Source organism: Canis lupus, chromosome 5, assembly GCF_011100685.1.
Source record: "Canis lupus familiaris isolate Mischka breed German Shepherd chromosome 5, alternate assembly UU_Cfam_GSD_1.0, whole genome shotgun sequence".
NCBI classification, from domain to species: domain Eukaryota; kingdom Metazoa; phylum Chordata; class Mammalia; order Carnivora; family Canidae; genus Canis; species Canis lupus.
The window spans coordinates 82672761-82689028 of NC_049226.1; the positions used below are offsets into that span (position 1 = coordinate 82672761).

The window sequence follows — 16268 nt, forward strand, 5'->3', positions numbered from 1 at the left end:
ACAGTGACATCATGATCGAGCTAGAGTTTGAGTCTGAGTCCAAAACTAATTTTCAGCAGCTGTCTTATAACCTCTTAACAAAAAGTTTTAGATCAGGTTTCCACTGTATTGTCATTCAGCAATAGTCAACATTTATTGAGCACCTACCATATACCAGGAAAGAAGTAGACCTAATTAGGAGTATAGAAGTGAGCAAAATGGACCCAGTCCTCATCTTCATGGAGTTCACAATCTAATGATATACCTCTTACTTAACTAAATAACCTGGTTATTTACCCTTTACTCATTTCAAAGCTCATTAGAAACTGGTTCCCAAACATCAGACAAAGCCTAAGTCTAGTCCCCCAGAAAAACGGTCTTGGATTCATCTTCTCAAAATAAAGCCCCATTCTCCAGACATGCCTAGAAGCTTGGTCTCTATAGCAGTGATGATGATTTGATGAGATGGCAATGTGACATTTACCAAACTATACACGCAAACATACAGAGGGACTCCTTTCCACATGAAGTTATACACCCAGCCAGAAACCAGAGGCAGTTGGCAATGCAGGTAGACAGGAACATTAGTCCAGCTTTCTTGAGAGAGGTGGGTGAGGGGAAGAGCATCAGTACCCTTGGGGATGAGATTTTAGAGGTCTCACCTTTCCCACCCCCAGAGTCACCAGCTGACCTTGCAAGCTGCCATTACAAACCTACCTCACCACCCAGGAAATTGTATGGTGAGCTGCAGGGAAGGCCTGAGAGGAGTGGTGTCTAGGATTTCTGCTGCTCCTCAGAGGAGGCAACACAACCTAACTAATGAAAATACTGAGTCTTAGCATATGATATTAACCAAAATGCCCTACCTAATTTCCCTTCTGGTCATGCAGTATGTTCCTTCTCACTGGTTTCCTTAGATGAGAGATGGATGGCAGAAATCACTGTGTATTCCCCGCAACAGATCATCAAAGTTTATGTTGGAAGCCACTGGTATGCAACCACCCTGCAGACCTTACTGAAGGTATGCTGGCCCCAGGCTACCCTCCTTTCTTTTGTGGCTTCTGTGGCTGAGCCGGTTTAGAATCTCGTCACCTGAGCCTCACAGAGCCCCCTAGCGCTTGCTTAGAATAAGACATTTGGGCTCCATGGCTGAAAATACTCTTAGTATATGAGCAGCATGCTAGGAAGGTCCTCAAGAGTTTGGGTAGGGAGGAGACCAATCTGAGGGGTCTGGATCAAGCAAGACGCAGAGTAGGGTTACAAATGCTTTGAGAGGGTTATCTGGTCTGGAATCCAGCAAAACTTGAAGCAGGGATGTTCTTGTCCCTGGATGCTTGTCTCCCCATGATGGCTCCCTGTGGCTAATAAGACAAGGAGATGGAAGTCCCAAAGCCTGTTCTAGAACGGATGAGAAAATGAAGACTGACCTGCCCTTTAACTAACAGACTAACAGAGTCTGGTGTACAACCCCTTGCAGTATCCAGAACTTCTGTCCAACCCTCAAAGAGTGTACTGGATCACTTATGGGCAGACCCTGCTGATCCACGGGGATGGCCAAATGTTCCGACATATTCTCAACTTCCTGAGACTTGGAAAACTGTTTTTACCATCTGAATTTAAGTAAGTGACAAATGGAAAGAAATTATGGGATAAAACCCCTTCCTTCTGCAACAAAAAAACCTTGAGTTTGTAGCCTTCAGGGAGGAGGTTTTATTATTTCCAGTATGTCAACTGCTGTTCAAGGCAGCAGCTCTGAAGGCTGTACCTCCACCCACACTCCCGCCCCAGCTGCCCAGCCTGATGACATCTTGTCATTTGCAGGGAATGGCCCCTGTTCTGCCAGGAGGTAGAGGAATACCACATCCCATCCCTCTCAGAGGCCCTTGCCCAATGTCAGGCATACAAGTAAGGAAACTTTGCTCTGGACACCACATTCTGGAGTTTGGACCTTTATAGTCCTCTTGAGAATCCTGTCTTAAGTCCCACCTCTCCATTCTCCTTGGGGCTCAGGGGGTGGAACAGGCCCAAGATTGGCCAATGACCTAAGTGAAACCTTTTAAGAGCCCTTCTCCTCCACTGTCTAAAGTTAACTAGCCAAAGGGCAGACCTGACCAACTGGTCGATGACTAGTAGAAGCCTCTGCTTACTGACTCCCTCTTGGAGTCTGCAGGTCATGGACCCAGGAGAAAGAATCTGAAAATGAAGAAGCTTTTCCCATCAGGAGGCTGCATGTGGTGACGGAAGGGCCAGGGTCTCTGGTGGAGTTCAGTAGAGACACCAAAGAAGTAAGCCCCAGCCTTCTTTGGCTTGGTGTTGTCCTGAGTGAGAGTGCTGCCACAGGGTTCAGCAGTGGGCTCTGCTACTGAGGGGCATAGCTGAATTAAAGAGCAGGGCCTACATGGATTCCTAGTGTGGTAACTATGTCTGAAAATTGAAGGAGGTACAGGGAGGTGTTGGCCACTTGTGGCCTAGAATGCTGATAGTATGTTCCTTTGGAGTATGAGAGGCCCCTGGGCTGGCATCACCCCCATTCAGCTGAGCAAAGCTCAAGTGGCTGACCTCTGTGGAGGATGGGATTGATCTGGGTGAGCAAGTGAGGTCTTGAAGGCCCAGATTGTTAGGTCTCAGGTGAAGCTTCAATGTGGAAACACAAAATTCCCAGAGCTGCTGTGTCCTCCTTCCCTAGACCACAGCCTGCATGCCTGTGGACTTCCAAGACTGCAATGACAGGACTCCATGGAACAAGGCCAAGGGAACCCTGGCCAGATCCAGTCAGATGGAGGAGGCTGAGCAGTACTCCCAGGCCATCCAGGTGTCCCTGTGCCGAGGTGCCAAGAGGGCGGGCAATCCCAGTACATACTCCCACTGTCCTGGCCTATGTGCCAACCCCACATACTGGGGGGGCCACCCTGAGAGTCCTCCCAAGAAGAAATGCACCACAGTCAACCTCACACAGAAACCTGAAACCAAAGACCCTCCTGTCACCCCTATGCAAAAACTCATCTCCCTGGTAAGGGAATGGGACATGGTCAATTGCAAACAGTGGGAATTCCAGCCAGTGCCAGTTCCCCAGAGCAGCTCCATGGAGGAAGCTACCCTGCAGCCCCCTTCGGGGAGTGAGGCTGCTTCCCAGCCTGTCACCTCAGCTTCCTGGAAAGGACGTTCCACAGGCTCAGAGAAGGACCTGGGTCAACAGGCAGGGGCTGGAGCTGGAGCCAAAGACAAGGGGCTGGAGCCAACCTTTAAGCCATACTTCCCTGTGAAAAGAGCTGTTACCCTGAAGGATTGGGGCAAGCAGAAGCCAAGGGAGAAAGGTGAGTCCTGCCCCATCCTTAACCTCAGTGTCATTTAACAACAGAGAGGGCAAACCCTGGCCAAGACCATGGAGTGAATTAGTGACAAAAGGGGACTAGAACTCTCTATTCGCTGACATCAGATCTGCAAAGCAGCAGGCAGAGATGACCAACACACTGGCATGGCTTGTGGGGCCAAGAGTCTGCACGAAGCATATGGGAAGAGGGTGTCTATGAAATAATAAGAGCACAAAGGAAGCTGGAGGTTAGGGAGTAATAAGCAGGGGAAGGAAGTAGAAGTCTCGGTTGCTTGTGGAAACACAGGTCTTTGGTCTAGCTCTGGAGGCCAGGCTTCACGTAGGGAAGTCATAGGAAATAGGGCTGAGGACATAATTTACCAGGACAGGTCTTGTGGACCAAGTTCAGGACCTGGTACTTTATTCTGATCCTACAGGGTATGGGCAGCCACTGAAGAATTTTAAACAAGGGAGCAAGCAGTCAGGTGTGCATTGAGAGCTTGCTCCAGCAGTAGAGGAAATGCAACAACAGAAGCAGAAGTGTTAGAAGCGGAAGGTCATTCTAGGTCAAACAAGCTAGGCTGTTGGGGGGGGGGGGGGGGAGGATGTAGGAAAGGATCCACACAGAGAGGGGCCAGGTTTCTGCCCTGTGTGACTGCAGGGGGTGGGTGATTACTGAGGTGGGACAGACAGGAGAAAGAGCTGAAGAGAGAGGCGTGTTGTGTGTGGTGGGGCACTGTGGAGATGACCCAGGGGAGTATGCTGAGAATTGCCATGTTGGGCTATTTCCTCTGTTCCCTCATCTTTCTACAGTATTCTTTTGCTTTTCCTTTTAAAGCCTTAGGCCCTCCTTGGAGGGGCCTTCTTGTGCCCTGCCTGTGAACCCTGAGTTGGTTAGTCTAATGTACTCTTCAGAGTAGACCTATGTCAGAAAGCTCACCCAAAAAGGTCCTCCCATTTTACAGTTTTCCAATGATTTCCAGTCCCTCACCTAGAGTATTATCAGCTCTAGTTAATACCAGCCTTAGTTCAAGAGGGATTTGGAGAGTTCCTTGTTGTTCTGAAATGTAGGATTGGGCTTGTGATGCTTCAAAGACAATGGAGAGACGAGAGCCAGGACAGGCCCCTATCAGCAGAGGGTGCCACTTCTGAGAAGCTGGAGGCGGAAGGTTAGGGTAACTGTCTGTGCTGATCTGTCACCAGAGGCTCCTTCCCTGCTTGGGCTCTGAAGTGGCTCAAGGAGGACCCCACCCCTCCCCCCATGTTGTTTTCACAGAAAGCCCTGGCCCTGAGCAGCCTCTGCCTGAGGCTGAGGTGAATAATGCAGGGGTCATCCTCAAAGTGACCCATCCCCCTGTAGTGGGCAGCGATGGCTCCTGCATGTTCTTTGAGGACAGCATCATCTATACCACACAGATCGACAACCTCAAGCATACACCACCTACAGCCAGCCCCCAGCCCAAAGGTGAGACTCTGAAGCCATACCTGGCCCTGTACTTCCTTGTGGAGATGCCTGAACCCCTACCCAGGGTCCTTCAGGAAGAGTCTCCCTCAGCTACCCTACACTTCTCCCCTTATTCCAGGCTGGCTCTAAGGCCTTAGCCACAGGCAGCTGTGGCCAGTCTACTCTCTTCTCCACAGAGGTGACTTTCCTGAGCTTCTCTCTATCCTGGGAAGAGATGTTTTATGCACAAAAATGTCACCGCTTCCTGACTGACATCATCCTGGATTCCATCAGGCAAAAGGACCCCAAAGCCATGACAGCCAAGGTGGTCTCCCTGACCAACCAGCTGTGGGTATGTTTGACAAGCCTCAGACCTTGTTTCTCTACCTGTCTGTCCCCCTGTCCCCACAATAAGTGGTACCAGGCAAGGGGAAGCAAGTCAAGGGGAATAGGTCAGGGGCACAAGGGTGGCAAGAAGAGCACGGATAGGAAGACAGGGCAGTGTCATCTGAACCAAGCCTTGACCAAGAGGTAGTTTGGAATGACAGCCCCTGATTCCTGTAACTCCTGAAGACCAAGGGAAGCCCCTGCTCTGCATCCCACTCTGAAAGACAGGGAGCAAATGTGTGTCAGGCAGCTGCTTCCAGCCCTGTCTGACCAGGGGCTCTCCTGGCAGACCCTGCACATCAGCCCCAAGCAGTTTGTGGTGGATTTGCTGGCCATCACCGGCTTCAAGGATGACCGGCACACCCAGGAACGCCTGTACAGCTGGGTGGAGGTGAGGGCCAGTACCCCACTGGGAATGTTGACCCCATTATACCTCAAATGGATACTGTCCTGCTGCATGAAGGCCAGGCCAGTACTGCCCAAAAGGCAAGGCAGGCAGCTAGACCTCCAGTCCCTGGTCCCAAGGAGGGAGAAACAAGAGCTGAAATTAACCAGTCCAGAGTGATCAAAAAGCAGTATTAGGGCCACTGGTTTTGTGATTTTCCTCCAATGGTACCAATTTTGCCTTCATCACTAACACCCCTGACCATGCCGGGAAGCACATCATGTGAGCCCAAGCTTTTGGGGTGCTGAAATCAGAGAAACTATTAGGAGTCAGACCTTATTAATGGGTGATACTGACTTTACCTACTTAGCTGTATCACCACTTTTGTACGTTCCTTTCATGTATGAGCTGCTTTAAAGCGTTCTTTACCAAAAAAAATGTTCCGTAAAACCAAAGGATTGACCCTTTTGGTTTTTTGATTCCTTAAAATAATTTTAGAGTTGTAAGTTTTTATTTTAACATTGTAGGTGAAAAAGATTTAGCTAATTTCTCATTAATCTGGTATTTCTGTAATCAAGTACCTTATTATGACACTTTATCCTAAACACACCAGTTGCCTATACTATTAGGCCTCTGGTTGGTCTATTGATTGGAAAGGTAATGTCAGCATCTCCAGCTAGAAAATGGAAAACCAGTGGCCCAAAACATACATTTTTGACCCTCTGGTCATTCTGGTAGCCACTCCTAGCCACAGCCTTGTGAGAAGTGTTTGGGCAAAACTGAGCCTGAGAGCATCAGAGGCCACAGACCTTGCCCTACCCCTGCCCCTGCCCCCAGATGGGAGGACCCCGCCCACACAGTGCTAGAGTAGGCAACCAGCCAGGGATAAGACGGGCCTTTCCTTCTAGCTCACACTGCCTTTCGCCAGGAAATATGGTTGCTGCATGGACCTGCTCATCCAGAGGGGCCTGTCAAGGTCCATCTCTTACTCTATCCTGGGCAAGTACTTACAAGAGGGCTAGGGTGACCAGAAATGCGCCCTCACATACCCCCCACCTGCCAAGGCTCATTTTAAGAATGTGTGTGCCCATCTGAAGGTGTGTCAGTCTATTTTTATTATAAATAAAGAGTAATTTACGAGTCAAGGGCCTGGACTCTCTCTGAGACACCAAAGACCTAACAACCACTGAAATAATTTTAGTTAACAACTCTAACTGAAAGCTATTCAAAAGATGTTGAGTCAATATAACCAAACTAACCCAGGAAAAGAAGAGCTGGGCTTGGGCAGCCAGGGCAGTCAACAGTTAAGGGTACAATAGGGGTGGGGTTGCCCTACATTTGAGAAGCTGGCCTTAAGACCAGCGGTTGGGAAACAACAGCTGGGAACCCACCTATGTTCCTCCTGAGGGTAGGGGCAGCCCAGTTGCTGCCCAAAGCCACAAGGCTGGTAGGGTACCACCAGCCAAGAGCATGGAAACACCCACACTCTGCTCTAGTCTAATTCTAACCCGTAACTGGGGTGGGAACTGGAGAGGGAAGAGAAGGGGACATGGGGCCAGGAGCTAAGAATCAGGGTAGTCATTCAGGCTTTGCAGCCAGGCTCCTTAGGAGAAGTCCCTGCCAGTCTGCCACTGGGCACAGATATCAGAAAGAGTAGTCAATAGGATAGTGCACATGGGCTGGAGGTGGCCCAGGTGGCAGCCACACTCTGGTCACAGCAGATCCTGAGAGGTGACATTTCTTGGAGCAAAAGCTGCTGGATCCACCGTCTGCCTTCCAGCCCGGGCTCAGACCTGTGGTTGACAAGCTAGGCATGACTGCTTGTTTCCTCAACTCAGGGTCCAAGGGGGATCTCTAGGGTATGGCCCTGGCCCTGGCCCATCCACCCCCATTTCCACCTAAAGGAAAGGCAGCCATCGGCCTGGGCTGGGGCTGGCAGATACAGGACAAAATGGTACTCACACAGGACAAGTCCTCAAGTCCCCTGCCCAGGACCTGCCCTGACACACAGCTGCTGTCAGAGCCACTGGATCCACTGACTGATGGGCACTGGGATGAGACCTCTGAGTCCTCAGGAGCTAGGGAGGAGGAAGGTAAGCTGTCAGCAAGGGATGGCCAGACCTTAAGCGATACCAGCCTGCCTCTGCCAGGTATCTTTGAGACCTACTCAAAGACAGCTGACTGCCCAGCTCCACCTCGGCCTCCAGCGCTGCTTCCTCTGGGACGCTGGTAGAATACAGGGGCCAGCGGACTCCCAGAAGAGCCGGGTCTCTGTACAGGTGCAGGTTGAGGGACCCCAGTACAGAGCAAGAGGCGGGGTCTCCAGGAAGGGAACTCCAGGCCCCCAGGTAGCGGCTGTCACAGTCAAATGGGGCCACAGCAATAGAGGCCCGAGAGCGAACTTCTGTGTAAGAGAGAGGGTCAGGTTTGGACAGGCCAGAGCCCACCTGGGACAGGGTCCTGCAGGGAGCACATGCAAGGGCTGATGACAGAAGTTCACGTGGCCTCCCACGCAGCCTTCCTTCGCCTCCCACGCAGCCTTCCTTCGCCTCCCACGCAGCCTTCCTCCCCCACGCCCCCTGCAGCCTGCCTGCTACCTCGGCACTTCAGGACATAGTCGACAGTGCGGTCGTTGATAGCTTCCTCACTGGGGGCGAGGTCCCGGAAGGCCTTGTTCCCCACACCCATGGACACCATCTCAGCCATGCGCACCTCTGGGTGGAGAGTGGGCATAGGTGCACATCAGCCTTGTCCTTGGGCTCTGTCCACCCACCCCCTCGAGTGAGTCCTTCCTGAATATCCATACCCAACAGATCGCCCGTCCTGTGCATTGAGCCCTTCTGGTGCCATGCTCTCCTCCCAACAATCCTGGGGGCAGGTATTGCCCTTTTAAAGATAAGGCCTCTGCTACTCAGAGAGTTTAATACTGTGCCCACAGTCAGGGACAGCGATACTAGGACTGCCTGACCTTGCAGTTCTTTCTCCTACACTGGCTGCTGCTGCTGGACCTCCATGCTCCCAAGCATTTCCTGGTCCCTAGGCCCTGCCTAGGCCCCTGTGGGACACTGTAAGCTCTCCAGAGAGGGGATCTTCCATTGAAGCAGGGGACAGGGACACACCCTTGTTGTGGATGGCCTGCCTCCAGAGCAGACGAGAAATGTCAGCCGTCCAAGCCTGCTTAGTGGCCAAGCTGGCAGCCTGAAGCACAAAGGTGTCCCTAGCCTTGCGACGGCGGAACCAGATCTCAAACCGCAGGTTGCTATCCCCACAGCACTCAGTGAGGCCCAGGTCTGCCATCTGTGTGGCCAGGAGAGGGGCTTGGTGAGGCACTGGGTGGGGGAAGGGGGCTGGGAGCACAGGAAGGGTCAGGTGGGCCTACCTTGAAGGAACGCTTATAGGTAAATGTGTCGGTGCCTGTGGGTCCTCGGCGGGGCTTGCTGAAGAGCAGCAGCTCCTCAAAAAGAAAAACGCGGCGCAAAGACTTACGGCGCCCAGTGCGTACCATGAACTCATCCTGTCGCACCAGCTGCCCCTGTTCCTTGAGGTTAACCTGCCAAGTTGGGGCCCAGTGAGTGTCCAGCCTCTGCTGCCCCCTCCCTTCACATGCACTGTCCCCCACGGCCTGGCAGGACTCACATCACAGCCCTGAATGGCATCCATGGCTAGCAGGTCATTGCCGTGTCGCAGCTGGAAGCGCACAAGGCTCTGGGCAGCCCGCAGGGCACTCAGCTCCTGCACAGCACCCCCACAGGCCCGTGCCAGTTCCTGCAGCAGCAATGCATACTTGCTCATGCGCTGGATGGGCTTCAGCAGATAGGAGGCCAAGTCCAGGTGGTCCCCCAGTGCTTGCTGCTTGTCCTGCCAGGTGTGTGGGAGACCATCAGGTGGCTTCAGGGCACTTCCTCCATCCCCTCCACCCCTCCAGTCTTAGGCTCATCTACCTTGAAGAAGGCATGACCGAAGCTGGTCATCAGGGCATCAGAGCGAGGTTTATTCTTGCTGTAGAGTGCATACATCCCAAACTGCACCCTCTGTGAGGACATACAGCTCAGCCCAGGTGCAAGGGGGCCAGCCTCCAAAGTCTGACCCTCATGGGTCAGATGCACTCAGCTTTAGAGGACCAAAATGCCAACACACAGCTCCCAGGGAAGCCTCCCCTGATCCAATCTGCCTGGTTTTGAATGAAGGGTACCCTGGCAAGAATAGGCACTGTGCAGAACGGGGTTTGCCCACAGGGCCTCTGCTCCTCCCATTGCTCTGGGAACGCCACTCTGGGATCCCTCACCTCATACTACCCCTTCTCTTGCTCACTACACTCAGCCAAGCCACTTTGACCTGTCTCTTCCTTTCAACCTGATCTTTCCTCTGGATGGAACACTCTGACTCTAGTCCCTCCCTCTGGCCCCAGCTTAAACATCAACTCCTTAAAGAGGCCTCTAACTGCCCCACTCCTGCACCACCACTAATTCACAATCATCTATCTATCTTGATTATTTTCTTCCTGGCCCCAGCTATAATCGAGAGTGCCCTTTTTTATTTCTATGTCTCTTCTTCTATGAGCACCCAGAGGGGCAGGAACCTTGCTGGTCTTGCTCATAGCTGTACCTATCACAGAAGGCTGGCACCAAGCATGCACCCAAGAGCTAACTCTGTTGAGTGCGGCCGAATCAGCTAGGGCTCATGTGGCCTACGGGCTTACATGGCGCAGGAAGGCATAGGCTACCCGGGATGGATGCTGGGTACAGGCCTCCAGTTCACGCAGGAAGAAATGACAGTGGAAGTCCCGCAGCTTCTCCAGGTTGCCAAAGAGGTGGGCACGCTGCCCACGGAGGCCCTGGGGCACATCAGGACGATCCAACTCAGGGAAGTAGTTCTCTATGGTGTAGTCAAGAGCACGGACATACTCCTGCTCCGTAGCCACCATCTCCGCCAGCACCAGCTGGAGCCTACCAAATAGGTGGAATCAGGATTAAGGACTTCTCTCCTGCCACTGCCCTCCCTGCTCTGCCCACTGCCTGTACCTGCTGGGGCTCCTGGGGTCGGAGGTGCTTGGCAGAGGCATGGTAGGGGATGACCCTGGCTGGGCACCACCTCCAGCCTCCGGTCCGTGGCAGGCAGCCGCAGTGGCCACGTGGTGGCAGTGGTGGGCAGGCTGTCTGAGACTCTGCCCTAAATTCTGATCCAGGCTGTATGCCTTCCTCAGGGGAGGGGTGGCAGATGCAGCTGGGACTCTGCTGACACACAGGCTAGCCGTGCTGACTGTCATGGTCGTCGTCAGTGGTGGCTTCAGTACAGCCTCTAGCTTCTGGTCCAGTGCCAGCCAGGTGTCCTGGCATTGTGCCCAGGCCCAGCGGCACTCCTGGCGGATGCCCTCAGAACCTAACCCTGTGGCCAGAGCCCACATCTTTCGGAAGTGGGCAGGAGGCAAATCAGGGTGCTTGGTCCAATGCAGCTGCAGCCGTTGCAGCACAACCCCTGGGTGCTCCTGTTCCAGCTCTGCCAACACTCGCTGCCCCTCCTCAGCCCATGTCGAGGCCTATAACACCAAAGCCAGAAAGGCAGTGAAGGTGGAGCCCGCCAGACCACCAAGCGTTCTCTTCTACCCAGTCCCCATCCCCACAGGATGATGGCTCAGGCCATACCGCGCCCCCCACCCCGCATCGGCTGGATTTTGGGGTCAACCTGAAGACAAGAAGAGAAAACAGGCAGAATGTCCTGAGACAGCTCAGGCTGTGGTAGGGCTAGGCAGCTACCCTTTCATCCCCCCCAACCACCTGGGGCCGGGGACAGGACACCCCACCTACCTGCTTGAAAAGATGGAATAGCCTCTCTGCATCTGCCAGCTGCTGCCGCCGCCGGGTCAAAGCCCTGGAGAAGTCAGTCAGCTTGGCTTGCCGGGCCAGAAAGCGGGCCCCAGCGGGCCCCAGTTCAGCAGCCTCCCAGCCAGCCAGTGGCTGTAGAAACTTCTCCCCTCGCCTGACCTGCTCCTGGAGATAGAGACTGGGCTCAGCAGGTTTGGGCCTGGTGGTCTAATCCCAGAGCTCTTTTCCACAAACATCTATAGGTCATTGTCAAGTCTCTCCTGTGAATGAAGACCTTACCCCCACTCCCCAACTCCCCTCCTCCACGGCCAGGCTTCCTAAAGAAGTTGTTATCACTGCTTCTTCACATCATCAGCCTACTGCAACCTCAGTGCCAGCTCCATCCCTGGCACTTCTCAGGCCTCATCTGACCATCGCTCAGCAGCCTCCAATCCTCTCTCTTCCAACTCCCTAACCCCTCTCCACTCACTTGATTCTCCTGTTCCGTCTCTGGTGGTTCCTCCTCCTGCTCTCCAGCCCTCACCTGGGCCATTCAACACTGATGCTCCTGAACACAGTCCATACCCTCTCTTCCCAGGCAAACTTGTGTGACCAATTTCAAATGTCATCCAAACACCCAACCAAGGGATCCTCACCCAGGTCTCTCTTCTGAATTCCAGGCCAGTCCACATGGCTCCCATTCTCTCATGGTCGTCTCCAAAGCACACACATTACTGGATTGCGGAATCCCCGTCCCCCAGAAGGTCCTTGTCTCCCAGCCCCTCTCTCAGGAAACAGTACTCATTCACCTCTGCAACCTCCCTTTCCTTCTTACCCTATGTATCCACCATCAAATCCCAGCAATTTCTAAAATCAACCTCCTCTGCCACCATCTGGCCAGAGAGAGCATTCCTATTGGGCCACTGCAACTGCCTCTGGACTCTACACACCCATCCTTCAAATCACTGTCTACCCAGAAACTAGGATAATCTTCTTAGAATGTGGATCTGATAATGTGACCTTCCCACTTAAATTTTACACTGCTAGAGCCCAGCAATTTGGCCACTATTTTTCTAGCCTCATTTTACCTCATCTCACCCCACTCTCCCTCCCTCTTCTGCACTGCATTTCAACCTCACTGTCTTGCTTATGGTTCCTCAGGCAACCCATGTTCCCTCCTGCCACAGAACCTTTGCACATGCTGTTTGCTCCCTCAGCCCGGAAATGTATCTTAACCCCAACCTCTCTTCCTCCTGGTTAATGATGACCTATTCTTCCGCTCTCAGCTCAAAAGTCACCATCTCAAGAAAGCTATCCCAACACCCCCCTCTGGGTAAGGTCTTTATTAATAAACTCAGGTAGAACCACCTGTTACTTTTCTCCAGAGCTTCTGCCTCAGTTTGCAAACACATACATGACTTTGAACCTTTGATTACAACTGATGTTTTCTGCTGAGAACTGTACATTCCAAGAGAGAAAAGGATCGATTTGCTTTCACCCATCCTGCATCTCTAGTCCCTAGCAAAGTGGCCCAATAGAATAAACAAGTGACCAAACTCACCTGGGCAACCTGGTCCAGCTCCTGAAAAGGGCCTTTCGCCTGGAGCAGCATGTCCAGTGAGGGCTCCTTTAGCTCCTCGAGGGCTGGCCAGCCCACCTGCTGCAGCCACACTTCAATCTAGAGAGGCACAAGCAGGGAAAAGGAATGCTGCTGTGGTGCGGAGGTCATGCTTGAGATCCGAGGGAGGGCCCACCTGGGCAGATAGCTCCCACCTGGTGTAGTCCACCCTCCTGGGCCTCCAGAGTCTGGACCAACTCTAGTGCCCGTACTCGCCGGTTACTCTGGAGGGTCAACTGGTGCAGCAGTCCATCTACACGGCCATAGAGTTCATCAACCTCATCCACTGCTGACCTGGTACAGGGTACGTGGTCTTAGGGCTTTTAGCTGCCTCGTTCCACTCCACCCTGCCCTGGGACCACAATCCTGGCTAGTTCTGAGCCAGACAGCTGAGTCCTTGGGATAAGATATGATGGATTGGGGCAAGATCTGGGATCTGAGTTCACATCTACCTGTAGTCTGGGCTCAGGGTCACCTCTGGGACTTCCTGCTTCAGCCATGCCAGCTCCAAACCCCCTTGGCATTGTAGCCATGCTAGCCGTGGTGAGTCTAGCACGTGCTCCATCAGGACCCGTGCCTGCTGTAGCAGCCGACCAACTTCCTGTGATTAAGGGCATCGGGTAATGGAGATAAGCATGGGTCAAAAGGGGAGAGACGGGGAGCATTTGGAGAGGTATTGAGGGAACACTCACCCCAGACTCTACAGGCTGGGGCACAGCCTTCATGCTCTCGATGGCCCCCTGGAGCAGGGCACAAGCCACCTGGCAGCTTTGCAGTAGGGCTTCCAGACGCTATACACAGGAGCAGGCATGACCAGAGTATAGTACAGTCTGGTCCCAGGCATCCCAGATCCCAGATCCTTGGCTTTGCACTGCTCAAGCCAACCCAGAAGAGGCTCCTCTGCCAGCCAGGTTGCCTGCCACCCTCCCTATGCCCCACCCACTGTACTTGCCATCCGGAAGTCCAGCCAGGCCTGGTGGGAATAAGGCAGGCCTCCTCCCATTGAAGCCGGCAACCCGGAGGTGGAGACGTGGTTCAGCAGGCTCTGATGAGAAGGCAGCTGCTGCAGCTGCCAGAAAAGAAGGTGGTGACCTAGGCCTAGTGGGATGCACCCCACCTCCACTCCCCTGGCCAAAATGGCTCAGTACCTGCAGCCCAGAAGGCACTTCCTCCGGCATCTTTCCCAGTAGCAGCACCTGGTACACTGACCCTGGGGCTGCTTCCTGCAAGGAATTTGAGTTCAATCATGTCCCCAACCTTACACAAAAGGAATGACTGAAGGCAGGGTATGCTCCACTCCTTTACTCACTTGCAGTTGGCTGAGCGCCCAGAGGAGGGAAGAGCTTGGGGAACAAAGTCGGGCATCCACCAGAACAGTCAGTCCCAGGGCCTGTACTTCAGGCCTAAAGGGCAGGCTTCAGTTCAGTATGTAATTCCCCAATCTTGCCATCTCCTAGCTCAGGTTTCACCCCCCACCCAACTTCCTCCCCATAACCTGGGGATGCCTCGTAGGTAGAGCAGGAGGCAGAGGAGTTCATGGCTAGTGCACTTGAGGTGAAGCCAGGCCGGGCTATGGGCACACAGAAGCAGCACTGCCCGGCCTTCTACATCGCGAGTCCCTGTGGACAGAAGGCAGTGAATACCTACCCAACCGAGTCACCCCACCTCAAGTTCTTCCCGCCTCAAGTTCTTCCCAGCTACCTGGCAAGGTAGCCATGCCACTGGCCAGCAGATCCCAGGCAAGGTCTTGGGCCCGGAGGTAATCAGCAGGCTTAGGGAGGCTAGAGCCACTGTGGTCTTTGGAAGGAAAATGGCTTGGGTCTGTATTGGGCCACCCACCCAGGGACCCCTCCTCAGACCTGGGCTCCAGCTGGAGTAGGGTCAGAGCGCTTCCCACATTCAGGAACTCCCACTCCCTTCCAAGACTTCCTACGCCCAGCCTCCCTTACCTGCCTCCAGTAGCTCTGATGATACCTCAGATGATGGGCCTCCAAGGTCCACCGGATCACTGGTCAAACCCCCAGGACCCAGGTGGGCTGGCATTAATCTGCTTGAAAGTTGGTCCCCTGCCAAGCCTCCCCCTTGACTATCACTCTCACCCTGCTCAAGACTGAGGCAGGAGGACATTGGGCACAGGAGGCTCTCCACTCCAGAGGGGATTGGTTCATCTAACCGGAGTGAGGAACCTTCTAACGTGCAACCCTGGCCATCTCCCGACTCGTCTACAGCCAACTGTCCTGGGGGTGACTGAAGTTCCTCAGGCAGGGGGCTCCCCTGGGCTGTCCCTGCTGGTGGACCCGGAGGATTGGAGTCCTTAATCTGCTTGAGGGCAACAGATTCCTCTTCATCCCAGGCATCCCTGAAGCTGCACACAGCAAACCTCCAGTCAGTGGCGTGTCCCTGGGAGTCTGGGGACTCATCCCCAACCTCCAGCGGCCCTTCCATCACCCCCTCCTTAAGGGCGGGCCTGCTCAGGGCAAAGGGGAGAGAGGCTGGGCCCTCAGCGGGTGGCTTCTGCTCATCCAGAAAATGGGTTGATGACAGTCGGAGTACAGCTCGGTGGGTGACCCAGGCGGCCCTAGGCCCTAGGAGGGGGCGGCCTTGGTGCCCAGGCAGAGGGGGCACAGACGCTACCGCAGTTCAGACCTGAAGAGAGCGGGAAAGAGTAGAGGTTGGTCCCCGCCCCACCGCACTAACGTGGGCCTCAGCCAGGAGGGCTGCACGCTTGCACGCGCACTCACCGCCGTGCTTTGCTGGCCTATGCGGAAGGGACGCTAATGGCGTGGACGCGGCGCTGGCTAGTGCTGACACCCGCCCACCGGGCCCTGTCTCGCCCCCAGACTCGCGCCCCCAGACCCCGCCCGCCAGCCCCACTCGTGTCCCCGGGACGCGGAGCCACGAAGCCGAGGCCTCGAACCTACCGCACAGCCGTCGACGGCGGGTACAGCGCGCCGCCCGGCGTCCACGGGCGCCGCCTCCTGGCCGGGGGGAGGGACTGCAGGGAGGCGGAGGACGCGGCGCCGCACCGCCCCCTGGAGGCCGGAGGCCGGAGCTGCGTCCCGCCCCCAGGCCCGACGGCAGCCGCCGGGACCCCGGGGAAAGCGCGCAGGAGCCAGCCCTCGCAGCGCCCCCTGCCCGCCGCCGCCCCCTCCCACCCTCGGGTCCCCTTACTTTGACTTGGCTTCTCTGTCGGCGGGGAGGGGGCAGCGACTACCAGAGGTTCCACTGTGCCCATTTCCCGCGCCTGCCTGAGAGCGGTGGAAGCGTCCACGGCAGGCTAAGGCTGTGTACGCGCGGGAGGGTGAGTGATCAGGTGGGTCGGCCTGGGGGCGGGGTGGGGGTGG

The 16268-nt window shown here is 54.6% G+C and overlaps 2 protein-coding genes across 19 annotated transcripts in view; one reads left to right on the forward strand and one right to left on the reverse strand.

The window, feature by feature from the left end:
- Positions 1-6650, forward strand: part of KCTD19 (potassium channel tetramerization domain containing 19) — a 32305-nt gene extending 25655 nt beyond the window's left edge. For 9 of the 15 annotated variants that reach the window (XM_038538630.1, XM_038538625.1, XM_038538632.1 and 6 more), the window contains 9 exons: positions 897-1000; positions 1457-1599; positions 1801-1884; positions 2150-2264; positions 2666-3293; positions 4566-4754; positions 4931-5085; positions 5410-5511; positions 6414-6650. In XM_038538630.1, the coding sequence (XP_038394558.1) occupies positions 897-1000; positions 1457-1599; positions 1801-1884; positions 2150-2264; positions 2666-3293; positions 4566-4754; positions 4931-5085; positions 5410-5511; positions 6414-6527 (1634 nt within the window). In that variant the 3' untranslated portion in view covers positions 6528-6650. Of the gene's footprint in view, positions 1-896; positions 1001-1456; positions 1600-1800; positions 1885-2149; positions 2265-2665; positions 3294-4565; positions 4755-4872; positions 5086-5409; positions 5512-6413 lie in introns of those variants that run through there. The other 6 variants (XM_038538621.1, XM_038538622.1, XM_038538624.1 and 3 more) reach the window with 6 other exon arrangements.
- PLEKHG4 (pleckstrin homology and RhoGEF domain containing G4) lies at positions 6598-16244 on the reverse strand. Of its 4 annotated transcripts, none has more exons than XM_038538617.1 (22): positions 16096-16244; positions 14874-15570; positions 14626-14721; positions 14420-14543; positions 14234-14327; positions 14073-14147; positions 13877-13993; positions 13617-13715; positions 13377-13525; positions 13080-13218; positions 12868-12984; positions 11310-11492; positions 10527-11041; positions 10205-10451; positions 9447-9536; positions 9142-9363; positions 8885-9055; positions 8625-8802; positions 8103-8219; positions 7673-7909; positions 7468-7583; positions 6598-7298 (listed from the first exon to the last, which is right to left on the reverse strand). In XM_038538617.1, exons 2-22 carry the CDS (start codon positions 15367-15369, stop codon positions 7293-7295), a joined length of 3588 nt encoding a protein of 1195 aa, XP_038394545.1. In that variant the 5' UTR covers positions 15370-15570; positions 16096-16244; the 3' UTR covers positions 6598-7292. The 4 variants fall into 4 exon arrangements, with proteins under 4 accessions (XP_038394545.1, XP_038394544.1, XP_038394547.1 ...); XM_038538616.1 differs by lacking the exon at positions 16096-16244 and adding an exon at positions 15846-15912; XM_038538619.1 differs by lacking the exon at positions 16096-16244 and adding an exon at positions 15666-15769 and having other exon boundaries at positions 10229-10451.
- Between the last annotated feature and the right edge of the window lie 24 nt (positions 16245-16268).